Source organism: Bubalus kerabau, chromosome 21, assembly GCF_029407905.1.
Source record: "Bubalus kerabau isolate K-KA32 ecotype Philippines breed swamp buffalo chromosome 21, PCC_UOA_SB_1v2, whole genome shotgun sequence".
In the NCBI taxonomy this organism is placed as follows: Eukaryota; Metazoa; Chordata; class Mammalia; order Artiodactyla; family Bovidae; genus Bubalus; species Bubalus kerabau.
In genome coordinates this window covers 38261738-38275182 of record NC_073644.1, presented here as the reverse complement: position 1 = coordinate 38275182, position 13445 = coordinate 38261738, and the positions used below count along the sequence as shown (strand labels likewise).

The 13445-nt window shown below is 42.7% G+C and overlaps 1 protein-coding gene across 3 annotated transcripts in view; it reads right to left on the bottom strand.

Moving 5' to 3' along the window:
* Positions 1-9932, bottom strand: part of USP14 (ubiquitin specific peptidase 14) — a 43523-nt gene extending 33591 nt beyond the window's left edge. Inside the window, exons 1-2 of one of the 3 annotated variants that reach the window (XM_055559438.1) lie at positions 9826-9932; positions 538-683 (exon numbers count right to left, since the gene is read on the bottom strand). In XM_055559438.1, coding sequence (XP_055415413.1) covers positions 538-621 — 84 coding nt within the window. In that variant the 5' untranslated portion in view covers positions 622-683; positions 9826-9932. Of the gene's footprint in view, positions 1-537; positions 684-4846; positions 5089-9825 lie in introns of those variants that run through there. The other 2 variants (XM_055559437.1, XM_055559439.1) reach the window with 2 other exon arrangements.
* Between the last annotated feature and the right edge of the window lie 3513 nt (positions 9933-13445).

The window sequence follows — 13445 nt, the reverse complement described above, 5'->3', positions numbered from 1 at the left end:
TTAGTTGATCTATCCATAGGTGTGAGTGGGGTATTAAAGTCTCCCACTATTATTGTGTTATTGTTAATTTCTTCTTTCATACTTGTTAGCATTTGTCTTACATACTGTGGTGCTCCCGTGTTGGGTGCATATATATTTATAATTGTTATATCTTCTTCTTGGATTGATCCTTTGATCATTATGTAGTGACCATCTTTGTCTCTTTTCACAGTCTTTGTTTTAAAGTCTATTTTATCTGATATGAGTATTGCTACTCCTGCTTTCTTTTGGTCCCTATTCGCATGGAAAATCTTTTTCCAGCCCTTCACTTTCAGTCTGTATAATTGTATTCATTGATACCATGCATTTAAAATAAACACATTAATGCTGCTCAATAGCAGTGTTTTGAAACAGCTACAGTGTTCCTTTCTTAACATGAATCAGAGTTTTAATCCCATAGACTATATACTGTCACCAAATAAAAATACCTCAAATGTTACATTTTCTGGTGCTAATTATTTTCACAAGTACGTAATGAAAATCTCGACTAAATTTTACCTTCAGTGTTCCTCCTTTCACCATAACTTTCTGTCTGGCCGGCTGGACTCCAGTCAGTGCAAAAAGCTGAGCCTTGAACACCATCGGAGGTTCATCAGTATTCAATTCTACACCTTCAAATTTCTCCTTTCCCCATTTCACAGTAACTGCAAACAAACCATAATTTTGTTTTCATTTACAAAATAACAAGGCTTAAGATTTAGAAGATCCTTACAACTATTAGGCTAGTTCTTGAACACCAAATATGTCACTAACCTTTTTACTCTACTAATGCCTACCAAATCAGAAGTGAAGTGAATGCAAAAGATCTTGGATAAAATTTAACTGGATCTAATCCAACTCTCATTTGATAAATAAGGAAACTGAGACTTAAAAGAAACAGACGGATTTATTAACGTCACAAAACTAGTCAGTAAATATTCAAGGTTTCTGAATCCTCCTCCAACAATTATCTGCAAAAAATGACAACACTGAAACACCTCCCAGAACAGAGTAAGGTTCGCAGGCTTCAAAACATATTTAACAATCATTAAAATCAGGTAAGGTCTGCTTCCTGAGCAAGAAGTGGTCAAGTATTAAGAAAAAGGCAGGAATTCTGTGGTGGTCCAATGGTTAGGACTCTGCTTTCACCGCAGTAGGCTGCATTTGATCCCTGGTTGGGGAACTAAGATCCTACGTGCCACAAGGTGTGGCCAAATTAAAAAACAAACAACAAAAAAAGAGAAAAGTCAAAAAATATACCTGAATCATTAAAAACTATAGATATCCTACTTCACAGCCATTCAGATGGCTATTATAAAAACGACACACACAAAGAAAATAACAAGTGTTGGCAGGGATGTAGGCAAACTGGAACCCCTGTGCATCTCTATGGAAATTTAAAAAGGTGCCACCACCATGGAAGTACGGCAGTTCCTCAAAAAGTTAAGCACAGAATCACTACTAAACGATCCAGCAATTCCATTTCTAGGTATATACTCAGCAGTCTGGAGAGCAGGGAATCAAACTGATATTTACATGCCCATGTTCATAGCAGCATCATTTAACAATAGCCTAGAAACAGGAGCAACCCAAGCGTCCATCAACAGATGAATGAATGAACACAATATAGTATATACGTACAATGGATGTTATTCGGCCTTAAAAAATAATGAAATTCTGACATATGCTACCACATGGATGAAACTTGAGAGACATTATGCTAAGTGAAATAAGCTAGATAACAAAAGGATAAGTACTGTATGACTCTATGTGGGGTACCTAGAGTAGTCAAGTTCACAGAGACAAAAAGTAGAATGGTGGTTGCCAGTAGAATGGTGGAGGCTAGGGAGAAATGCAAACGGGGAGTTATTGCTAAATGAGTACAGAGTTTCGGTTTAGGAGCATTAAAAATTTCCGGAGGTGCAAGGTGATGTTTGCATAGCAATGTGAATGCACTCAAGGTCAAAAATTGTACACTTTAAAATGGTTAGAACTATTACATATACTTTAGAACACGTTACATACACTTTACCATAATAAAAAATTCAATCAATCTCATAAAATAGCTACTTTTGAAATATGTAAAAATAAACTAGGGAATTCCCTGGTGTTCCAGTGGTTAGGACTCCACGCTTTCAGTGCCCAGGGCCCGGGTTCAATCCCTGGTCAGGGAACTAAGATCCCCAAAGCCCCATGGGGCTGCCATTTAAATAAGCATACTAACTTCAGGATCTACATAGTTTGTTTCCACTGAAACCTTTATACCTGCTCACAATGAGAATCCCACTACTAGTAGTTGTCTGATTTCTCTGATTACTAAAATCAGAATGTAAAAAAGTGACCCTGGACCATCCCAGGCAATCCAGAGATTAAGGCTCCATGCTTCCACTACAAGGGGCTTGGGTTCAATCCCTGATCAGAGAACTAAGACCTTTCATGCCACGAAGCGCCATTAAAAAAAAAAAAAAAAAAAAAGTCTGACCCTGACTCCAAATCCCAGTTCAATCAATGTTAGCATTCATTCAGCAATAAACCCAGTAGAAAGCATTAGGGAGACTGTATGAACTTACAATTTAATAAAGGAAAGACAGAAAAAGGTTAAAATAACCAACAATATAATATGAATATTACAAATGCCAGAGGAACACAAGAGAATGCTTCATGAGTGTGGAAGAACACCCTGGAGAAAGTGATACTACGAGTTACCACTATTGACTCTGAGTCTCAAAGAAGAAATTAGGTGTTAGCCTGAGAATAAGAATAAAAGCATTCCTGGAAAAGACACTCAAAAGCATAAGGCAGCACTGGTATCCTGAGAGACAAATAATTCCCAGAGTTGAAGGGCAAGCAGCTGAAAAAGGAGAAACGGACCAGGGATCAAGTCAGGGAAGACAACCTAAGTCATGTTAAAATGTACAGGCTTTATGTTGTACAAAATGCGCAGCCCCTGAAAGGTTTATAAAAGCCACTTTGGTTTGAACATTAGATCACTCCAGCAGTGGCAGAGAGAATATAGGTTTGAAGAGGGAACAACTACAATCACTGAGATAAGCCAGAAACATAAAACAATAGCACAAACAAAAGATGTGAGAGGACAAGATCAAAACAGTATGAGAAATAATGAAGATGAATATATCTGAAATTTAACTATGTCACTGTGGGCAAGTTAAACTTTTCGCTTACCCATAAAGGACAATTATACCAGTACCAAACGATTATGCTGAAGATTAAAACAAAGCAATATGTATAAAAACCTGAGCTTTGCACCAAACACAAACGTATTTATGGCACTTACCCTTCACCATATATGAGACAGGACATTTAATTTTTTTTTTTACTAAATCTTTTGAATCAGTACTTAAAATGTTCTTTTTTTAAATATAGGACTTTTCACAGAAACTGGAAATAAACAGATTCTCAATATGGAGATGTCAAAGGAAGAAAGCTTAGAAATCTACTTCAGTTCCCTCATTATGGAAATAAGAAAAAGATCTGATTAAATATTTAAGATGTAACTCAATTTTTAAGCTAGGAAGTTTGCTGAGTACAGGCATTTTTCGAGGGGAACAAAGACAGGGATTGGTTTAATTTTGAGCCTACCTGTGTGTTTAAGTATCAGCATACACTGATATTTACCCACCGTTACTTAATACCTATTAAATTTTTTATTGCATAAATAGAATATTTCAAGTACCGTTCTACTGTTAATTGTTAAGGCTTTCAGAAAGAGGTTGAACAATCATTAATAAAACATTCAGGTACACAAGAGTTTTGAGAACACTACTCCGCTGTGGTTCCCCCCTTTTGCCTGGTAAAGCAATAAAGCTATGCTTTCCTACTTCATACTTCTCCCCCAAAACAAAAAATCATTATTAAAGTATTTAATTCAAAATCCTAGAATATCAAGAATCCACCTCGAGTTTTAAATATTATTCCTTTGTTTGATGTCATTCTTTCAAAATGCTAAATGTTCACGAAAGGAATTAAGATAAGAGTGTCAACCATGGCCAATGCATCACACACCCATAGCCAACTGGAACCACCAGAGGTTTTAGGTGCCATTTTGAATCAAGACTGGGAGACAGCAAAGTCCATTAACTCCCCTAAAACCGTGATCCTGCCTCACACATTGGACTACCATCACGCCAAAGCGGGGAAAAAACTGTCAAACGCCAAGCGAAATGATGCCCTGACCGCGGATATTTGTATTCCCTCACCTCTCAAAAGCTAACACTGTGCTTCGGCCGTGGAAGCCCAAAACAATGTTTCACGAAACAAAAACGAAGCAAAAAGGTAAGCTCGCCATCTGCCTCGGGATAAAACTGAAATTGATACAAAAGGGGCGGTGGCCGCAAGGAGTAAGCCCAGGGAAATCCCAAAAACGTCGGAAGCTAACCTCCCATCCCCGGCCCCTCCATCACTGCCCGGCCCAGGCTTCCCCTCCTGGCCGCCTCCCTCCCGCGGCTACCCCTCGAGAGGCCCGGGAAATGCCACCGCACCTCCAGCCTAGTCCACCCTCACTCCACCCCGCACGCGAGGACAGCGACACAAACTATTCTGCAGAGTCACCACTCTGAGGGGGCCGACGCGAGCTGCTTTCCCACCTCGCCCCTCGCGCCCACCCCACCCACCCGGCGGCGCCGGGGGCCCCCGGCTCGCCTCGCACCGCAAGGCCCGGGACTCGCGAGGAGAGAGGAAGGGGCGCGGGGTCCTCGGCGCCGCGGTCTCCCCCGCTCCGTGCTCGGCCGGGAGTCCGCCCCGCAGGCCGGGCCTACCCAGCGGCCTAGCCCCGGGCGGGACTGCGGGCGCGCGGCGAGGAGGAGCTCACCGGAGTAGAGCGGCATGGCGGGGCGCGGGAAGGCCAGGCCTGGCGAGGACGGCGAAGGGAAGGGGCCGCTTAGGAGGTGCGGTAGCGGCCGAGGCGGAGGCGCGGCGGTGGTGGTGGTGGTGGTGGTAGTTGCGGCAGACACGGTGCGACAAGAAACTCATTCAAACCGGCCCCTGGCGATGACGCAGCAGCACACCGCCCTCCTGCCGAGCCACCGGGCAATTGCGGGGAGGAAGCGAGGCGGGGCCTGCGGGTGGAGAGACCAGGGCGGCGAGGGCGGCGGGAAAGGGGGCGCGCGCGGCCCCTGCGCCGCACAGGTGCGCGCGTGCGCACTGCGCTCCGCCTGCGCCCACCGGCTCGGGCACCGCCCCGCCCCGCCAGGCCGCAGGGGGAGCAGCGGGGACCTGGTGTCCCTGCGGCAGCCTATTCAAAAAGTCTTTCACCCCTATTTCCAAATGGCGCGGGGGGGGGGGGGGTAGCGTGCAAGCTGCGGCTTTATTCTTTCTACTAAAGGACCCGGGAGAAAAGCCTTGCCCCTCCCCTCAACTTGGTCTCCTTATTAGTGAAAATGTCTAGCCCTTCCTTTCAGGATTTTGCAACAAAAATTAACATCAAGGTACTTGGAGGGTATTTCATATAGGCTTGTCTTGGTTTTAACGTGTAACTGTTGTTTCTAACACTTGTTGGAAATCTAGGTTGGCTCTAGTAAAGGAACAGACACAGCATCCCTGACTTCCCCGCGGAAGACTTACTCGCAGCCTCCACTTAATTGTCCTCGACCTCTTTCCACAGCCTGCAAAAGGAGGAAATGAGACTGGAAGGTTCCTAGTGTTATTTGGTTGCTCAGTCCCTTCTGACCCTTTTGCGACACCCTCCCCCGCCTGGAATGTAGCCCGCCAGATTCCTTTGTCCGTGAAATCCCAGGCAAGGATACTGGAATGGGTTGCTGTTTCCTTCTCCAGGACGGTTTCTGAGGCCTCTTCAAACTCTTAAGTTGTCATGGCTGAAATCAGTTTCATTCTGGATGAGTTACAGAGGAAATATAACCTGTAAATGAACGAAGGAATTTCGAACAGGTGCAAATTAAAGGTATTTCCTGCTTAATATAGAGGTTTTATAATGATCCTTTATACTGCAAAAAAGGAGCTGAGATTGTGGCGATCTCAAAACTAAAGTGGGCCATATTTCAACCCAGTTGGAGAGTGAGTTCATCAGTCTACATCAGGAGTCTTATTCACCCTTAACTATTTCACACCCAAAATGTGACCAAAAGGACAGGAAGATGCTGTAGAACATTATTTAAAGTAACATGTGTAATATTAAGTCACCATAGGTTCAGATTTTTTTTTAATTGGAGTATTGATGAAAATGAAAGAGGAGAGTGAAAAAGTTGGCTTAAAGCTCAACATTCAGAAAACGAAGATCATGGCATCCGGTCCCATCACTTCATGGGAAATAGATGGGGAAACAGTGGAAACAGTGTCAGACTTTATTTTGGGGGGCTCCAAAATCACTGCAGATGGTGACTGCAGCCATGAAATTAAAAGACGCTTACTCCTTGGAAGGAAAGTTATGACCAACCTAGATAGCATATTCAAAAGCAGAGACATTCCTTTGCCAACAAAGGTCAGTCTAGTCAAGGCTATGGTTTTTCCAGTGGTCATGTATGGATGTGAGAGTTGGACTGTGAAGAAAGCTGAGCGCCGAAGAATTGATGCTTTTGAACTGTGGTGTTGGAGAAGACTCTTGAGAGTCCCCTGGACTGCAAGGAGATCCAACCAGTCCATCCTAAAGGAGATCAGTCCTGGGTGTTCATTGGAAGGACTGATGCTAAAGCTGAAACTCCAGTACTTTGGCCACCTCATGTGAAGAGTTGACTCATTGGAAAAGACTCTGATGCTGGGAGGGATTGGGGGCAGGAGGAGAAGGGGACAACAGAGGATGAGATGGATGGATAGCATCACCGACTCGAGGGATGTGAGTCTGAGTGAACTCCGGGAGATGGTGATGGACAGGGAGGCCTGGCGTGCTGCAGTTCATGGAGTCGCAGAGTCAGACACGACTGAGCGACTGAACTGAACTGAGTTACAATGTTGTGTTCCTTTCAGGTGTACAACAAACAGATACATATATAAACAAAAATTCTATATAGAATATATAGATTCTTTTTCAGAATCAGTTCAGTTGCTCAGTCATGTCCAACTCTTAGCAACCCCATGAACCGCAGCACACCGGGCCTCCCTGTCCATCACCAACTCCCGGAAAACTCATGTCCATCGAGTCAGTGATACTATCCATCCATATCATCCCTGCAGTTCCTCTTCACTTTCTGCCATAAGGGTGGTGTCATCTGCATATCTGAGGTTATTGATATTTCTCCTGGCAATCTTGATTCCAGCTTGTGCTTCTTCTAGCCCAGCATTTCTCATGATGTACTCTGCATATAAGTTATATATAGTAGTGTCTGTTAATCTCAAACTAATCTATCCCTTGCCCCAGTTTCCCATTTGGTAACAGTAAGTTTGTTTTCCATGTCTGTGAGCCTATTTCTGTTCTGTAAATAAGCTCACTTGAACCATGTTTTAAGATTCCACATATATGGTAGTTGTCCTTGTCTTAGTGTAATCATCTCTAGATCCATCCATGTTGCTGTCATTATGTCATTCATTTTTATGGCTAAATGCGAAGGTATGGAATACATGGTGTATATACAACCCTCCATCTTTATCCATTCATCTGTTGATGGGGCATTTAGGTTGCTTCCATGTCTTGGCTACTGTAAATAGTGCTACAGTCAACATTGGGGTGCATGCATCTTTTCAATTACTTTTCTCCAGACATATTTCCAGGAATGGGATTGCAAGATCATATTGTAACTATTTTTAGCTTTTTAAGGAAACTCCACACTATTTCCATAGTGGTTGTACCAGTTTACATTTCCACCAACAGTGCAGGCGAGTTCTCTTTTCTCCATACCCTCTTCAGCATTTATTACTTGTAGACTCCAGGATGGCCATTCTGAGCAGGGTGAGTGGATACTCCATTGTAGAGTTTTTCAGGTTTTTTGTTTTTTTGCCTCGAAGTATGGCACACAGAACTTCTCAGACCAGGGATCGAACCCATGCCCCCTGCAGTGGAAGCACAGTCTTAACCTAAACTAGACTGCCAGGGAAGCCCTTATTGTAGTTTTGATTTACATTTCTCTGTTTCTCTGATAGGGCTTCCTTGGTGGCTCAGTGCAAAAGAATCCACCTGCCAATGCAGGAGATGTGGATTTGATCCAGGGTTGGAAGATCCCCTGGAGAAGGAAATGGCAACCCATTCCAGTATTCTTGCCTGGGAAATCCCATGGACGGAGGAGCCTGGTGGGCTACATACAGTCCACGGGGTTGCAAAAGAGTTGGACATGACTTAACGACTAAACAACAGATTTCTCTAATAATCAGTGATGTTGGGCATATTTTCATGTGCCTTCTGGACATCTGTATGTCTGCTTGGGAGAAATGTCTATGCAGATCTTCTTCCCATTTAAAAAAAATGAAACTGGCTGCATCAGGCCTTAGTTGTGGTATGCGGCAACCTTTGTTGTGTTTTTCCTCTGTTATCTTTCAACATACATCTATTTCTTCAACACCTGTATTCCCCCCACCACACTATAAAACAGAATTGTGGCTTCCCAGTAGACACTCTGGACTTACCAGATGTTGTGAGAATTGGATGTAAGAGAAATTTTTTTGAGCTTGCTTGTTCTATCCATGACCAGGGAGTCTTGTAGTCTAAGTTTGTTTTCAACACACAGAGCCCCAACTTTTGGTACAACTAACTTCTAGCCTCATTGGGGGACCTGAATTTAAGACAAAGGGGGCAAAGTGAGGATTTGAAACAATGCTAGCACTGAAAAGAAGCATAGAAGGAAATTTGCATGGCTGGTCTCCATGGATGTCTGCAAGAGTTCTAGATAACCAGCCACCCTGGCACATATCTTATACATGCCTAAGTCCTGATCTACTTGTGTCTAATGGAGAGAATCTTCTGCTTAAGGTGGATTTCTTTAAATAATAAATATATTGGTAATATCTTAACCTGTTTATTTATAAATAAACAAGTTCCATAAAAGATGGCAGATACCAGAAAGGCTTTTAGTTGGTGAACCACCTACCATTTGTTGCTTGGAATGCCCCCCATCATCTGGCCAACAAAAATCCTATGCATCTCTAACGTATTTAATACTAACTCTTTTACATTTGCTTCAAGCCTGCTCCTATACCCCATTTCTATCAAGTAGCAACATCATAGCCGTTTGCTCTTCTGATTCATCAAGTATGTACTGAGTGCAAGACATTCAGTGTAGAAGCTGTGGATACAAAGATGAATCAAACAAAGGTTCTCCCCCTCCTGACACTTAGAATCTACTAGAAATACTGAAATTGGCTCTGAATTCCTCAGCGGTCTTGGCTGTAAACAACAGAAACCTGAGACAAGAAGCTCATGGGTTATACAAGGTAAACTTACACAATTATTAGCAAAACCTGGAACCAGGCATAGGTCATGGATAGAAACCCAGGGACGTGGGCAGCAGGGAACATAGGCAGGGTCACATCATAGAAATAGTCTGGCGACTCCTACATGAGTAACTTCAAATCCCAAGTCTACTTCACTCCCTCAAAATTCTGTGTCCTGAGCAAGAATACATATTTGACCAATGGCAAGGCAAGGAATGCCTTACTCCACTTCCCACTCAAACACACTGGGGTACACGGCATAAGCTGCCCCAAATTAAAGGGCTAGGTATTTATTTCTTACCTCTGCTGTAACAAATTACCAAAAATTTAGTAGCTTGAAACCACACACACACACACAAACACAAATTTATCACTTTACACTTCCAGCAGACAGAAGTCCAAGAAGGGTCTTAACCTTAAGACTGTTGGCAAGACTACACTCTTTCTGGAGGCTCCAGAGAAAAATTCATTCCTTACCTTCCCCAGATTCTAGAGGCTCCCCACAGTCTTCTGGCCCCACTCCAGCCAAGGCACCATTTGACCTCGGCTTGCATCCGCCCAGCTACTCTTCTCACTCAGAGCCTCTGCCTCCCTCTTTATAAAGCCCCTTGTGGTTACACTGGCCTCCTAACCAGGATATGTTCATTTAAAATCTCTAGAGTAGTTGTAGAGCAGAAACTAACACAACATTGTAAAGCAATTATAGTCCAATTAAAAAAATAAACTAAATCAATTAAAAAAATAAAATCCCTAGAGTAATCAGACCTGCATATAAAGTAACATATTCCCAGATTTAGGAGACCCAGACATGGGCATCTTTGGGGAAGCATTACACTGTCTACCACATGCTTCCGCTTCCATAAAACCCCAGCAAATATGCAAACAACATATACGGATATTTTATATTCCCAAATAATATATGAGGAGCAACAGCTTTACTTCATGAGGCCTTCAACAAAGACCAACATTTCTTCCAACAAGTTCTCTGCTATCCCCTAAAGCAGAACTTCTCAATTTAATGTGGATGTGAATCACCTGGGATTCTATAAAAGTGCAGACTCTTGATTCCGCAGGTGTAGGATGAAGCCTAAGATACTAACAAGCTCTCAGGAAATCACCCTTTTGAGCATCAAAACAGGAAAGAACTTGTCTTTTTCTGTTTGGTTGGAGTTGGGTTGCAAATGTACCTGGGTCTCAGCGGGGGACGGGTTGGGGGGTGGGGGGATGGTTGCTCGAAGCACAGGGCAGCAATATCCTTTTAAGAAAGAGGAAGGGGAGGGATGTGGACAAATCACGTCCATTCACATTTCAGTGGTGAAAACAATCATATGGCCAAGCCGCACAGAAGTCTGGGAAATGTAGTCTCTCTGAGGTCCAAGACCCTGCGCAATCATTTGATGTATTTGTTGAATAATGGACTTGGGTGGTGATGATAGGAATTCAGAAATGAAAGAAATTGAGGCGAATGGAAAGCAGTTGGGGGTAAGAAGCTTTGAGAGACAGAAAAACATCTAAGCAATCAAATTCACTGATTCAACAAGTATTGATTGCCGACTCATGGACCCTACCTGGCAGATGCTAATGGTCCATCAGCAAATGTAGGGAAAAAACTAGTACAGTAAGAGTAAATATGTAAATATGGAGCATTTATGAGTATTTAAGTATTTAAGAGTAAATATGCATGTGGAGGACAGGAAGGAAAGTAGCTAGAATAGAGCAGAAGACATGTGTGCAGGGCTGTGGCAACAGATAATGTAGGGTGGGTAATATGGGAGGCAGTTAGGGAGAGCCTGAGTGCCAGGATAAAAGGTTTAGTCTCCTTGAAGCAGTTTTTTATCTTCTTAAAGTCACGTGTCAGCACAAATGAGAAGTGTAATATTGAAATTTCTTCCATGTGCTACACATTTCCAAATGACCTTATTCCAAAGCAAAGATCTAACCTATATCAAGAAATCTTTTATAAGGATCCCTTTCAGTCAAGACAGAAAGACCACTTTAATTTTCTCTACTTGTTTTTTACGAGAAAAAGAAAATTTGCATATCGTGTAATTTGGAGCAAGATATTAGAGCACTGAAGCAGAAAATTAAAGTGGAGAACTGGGTGGTGGTAGCGGAAATATTAGTTTAAAAATCTCGTGTACTCTTCAAGTGAGTTTTCAGTGTGACTGGACGTTCTGTCAAAACAAACAATAAACAGCAGTGTTGTTTTCTTTCTGATAACTCACCTGGGAACCAGAGCAACAAACTAGAAATTTCCTTCCTCCTAAAAACTTAAATGCATTTTAACAAAGATTGGTGGTGGGCGCTGTGTTTGGGAGGAAAATAGGAGGAAAACAATGTAAACACTTTCCAAAGCAAAACAATCTTTTAATCACATGTATTTTTACCCCCAATTTAGTACTTATCCTCACATTCAGATTTGATTCCACAGAGAACTTCACCGTGTGTATACTAATTTTTCGTATAGTGATTACTCCTATGTTATCTTTCACCATACACAAATCCATTTTCTGGTTGTTAGTCAATGTTTTAAAGATTACAGAATGTGCCACAATTTCCAGGTTTTTCCCATAGAGAACCAGAGCAACCAGCAACATAAGGAACATTTGTTGCTTTTGTCTCGAGCCTTTTTGGAAAAGAGAAGCTGATTTTCCCTTTGCAAACCAACCCTTCCTCCTCTCTCAGTGTCAAAGTTTGTGTGGGTCTGGCCTCACGTGTAACCAATCAGAACACTACTTCTCTTGAAACCAAGCAGACCCCTGTAAAGGCCTACCCAGGGACAGGTCCCCCACCATATCGACCTCGTGTGTATAGAAAAGCTTTAATCTCCAAAGCCTTCCACGAATTCAAAAGAGCAAATTCAATCAGTGAGAAAATGCAGAAACAAAGGAAAACAGTCAAGCAGATGAAGTAACAATAGTTTAGCTATAAAATAAAGTCAAGGAGCTTTAGTTTCCCCTCAAGGGTTCTAGATAATATCCTGAACTATATCCTTGATTTTTTAATTAATTTTAATCAGAGGCTAATTACAATATTGTAGTGGTTTTTGTCATACATTGACATAAATCAGCCATGGGTGTACATGTGTCCCTCATCCTGTATCCTTGATTTGTTTTGCAGATACTAAAACCCCTGGGCTTCCCTAATGAGTCAGTCTGTAAAGAATCCTCCTGCCAATGCAGAAGTCCTGGGTTTGATCCCTGGGTCTAGAAGATCCCAAAGAAAGAAATGGCAACACACTCCAGTATTCTTGCCTGGGAAATCCCATGGACAGAGGAGCCTGGCAGGCTATGGTCCATATGGCCCAAAGGCTCAGACACAACTTAGTGACTAAATCACCACCAAAACAGAGAAAGTGAACTGCATGCTGACCACCAGCACATAGAAGCAATTAGAACCAGAAGGCTGACTGAGATTCCCAAAACATCACCCTAGTACCATCACCATCAACCAGTCAAGAATTGTGCACAAGCTGATCACACACCCTGATACACTATCCCTCCATCTTTACCCATCTGTAAAAGCCATTGGAAGCATGAGGCTTTCTCACTTGGCCCTGCAATCAATACTGTACTTCCCTTCCTTACAACCCAGGGTCAGCAGATTGCCTTGCTGTGTATGGGGCAGGTGGACCCAAGTTTGGTTTGGTAACACCCTCTACACACAGGAATAGGGTCAAGGATGGACATGACTCCAGCAGTAAGAGGATTTCCCAGGTCCTAGGAATGATTAGGCTTTTCGCTGTGATTGCTATACTTCTGGGCATCCCCAAAGGCTCAGCAGCAAAGAATCCACCTGCAATGCAGAAGATACAAGAGATGTGGGTTCGATCCCTGGATCAGGAACATCCCCTGAGGGCATGCAGCAGGCAGGGCAAGGTACTGCAGAGCACTAGCAGGGGAGTGTTCTCCTGACCACGACACTCCCTTGACCTTCATCATGTTGGTGTACTTTAGGATCGAGTGGTTTCCTGAACTTAGAAAAGAAGTGTTAACCTGGTTTTGCAATGTGCCATTTGAAGTCATTGCTGAAAGCTCTGTCAGTTCGCAATAATTTTATGTTCAAGTTAATATTTTGTTTTTTGTTTTGCTTTTTAA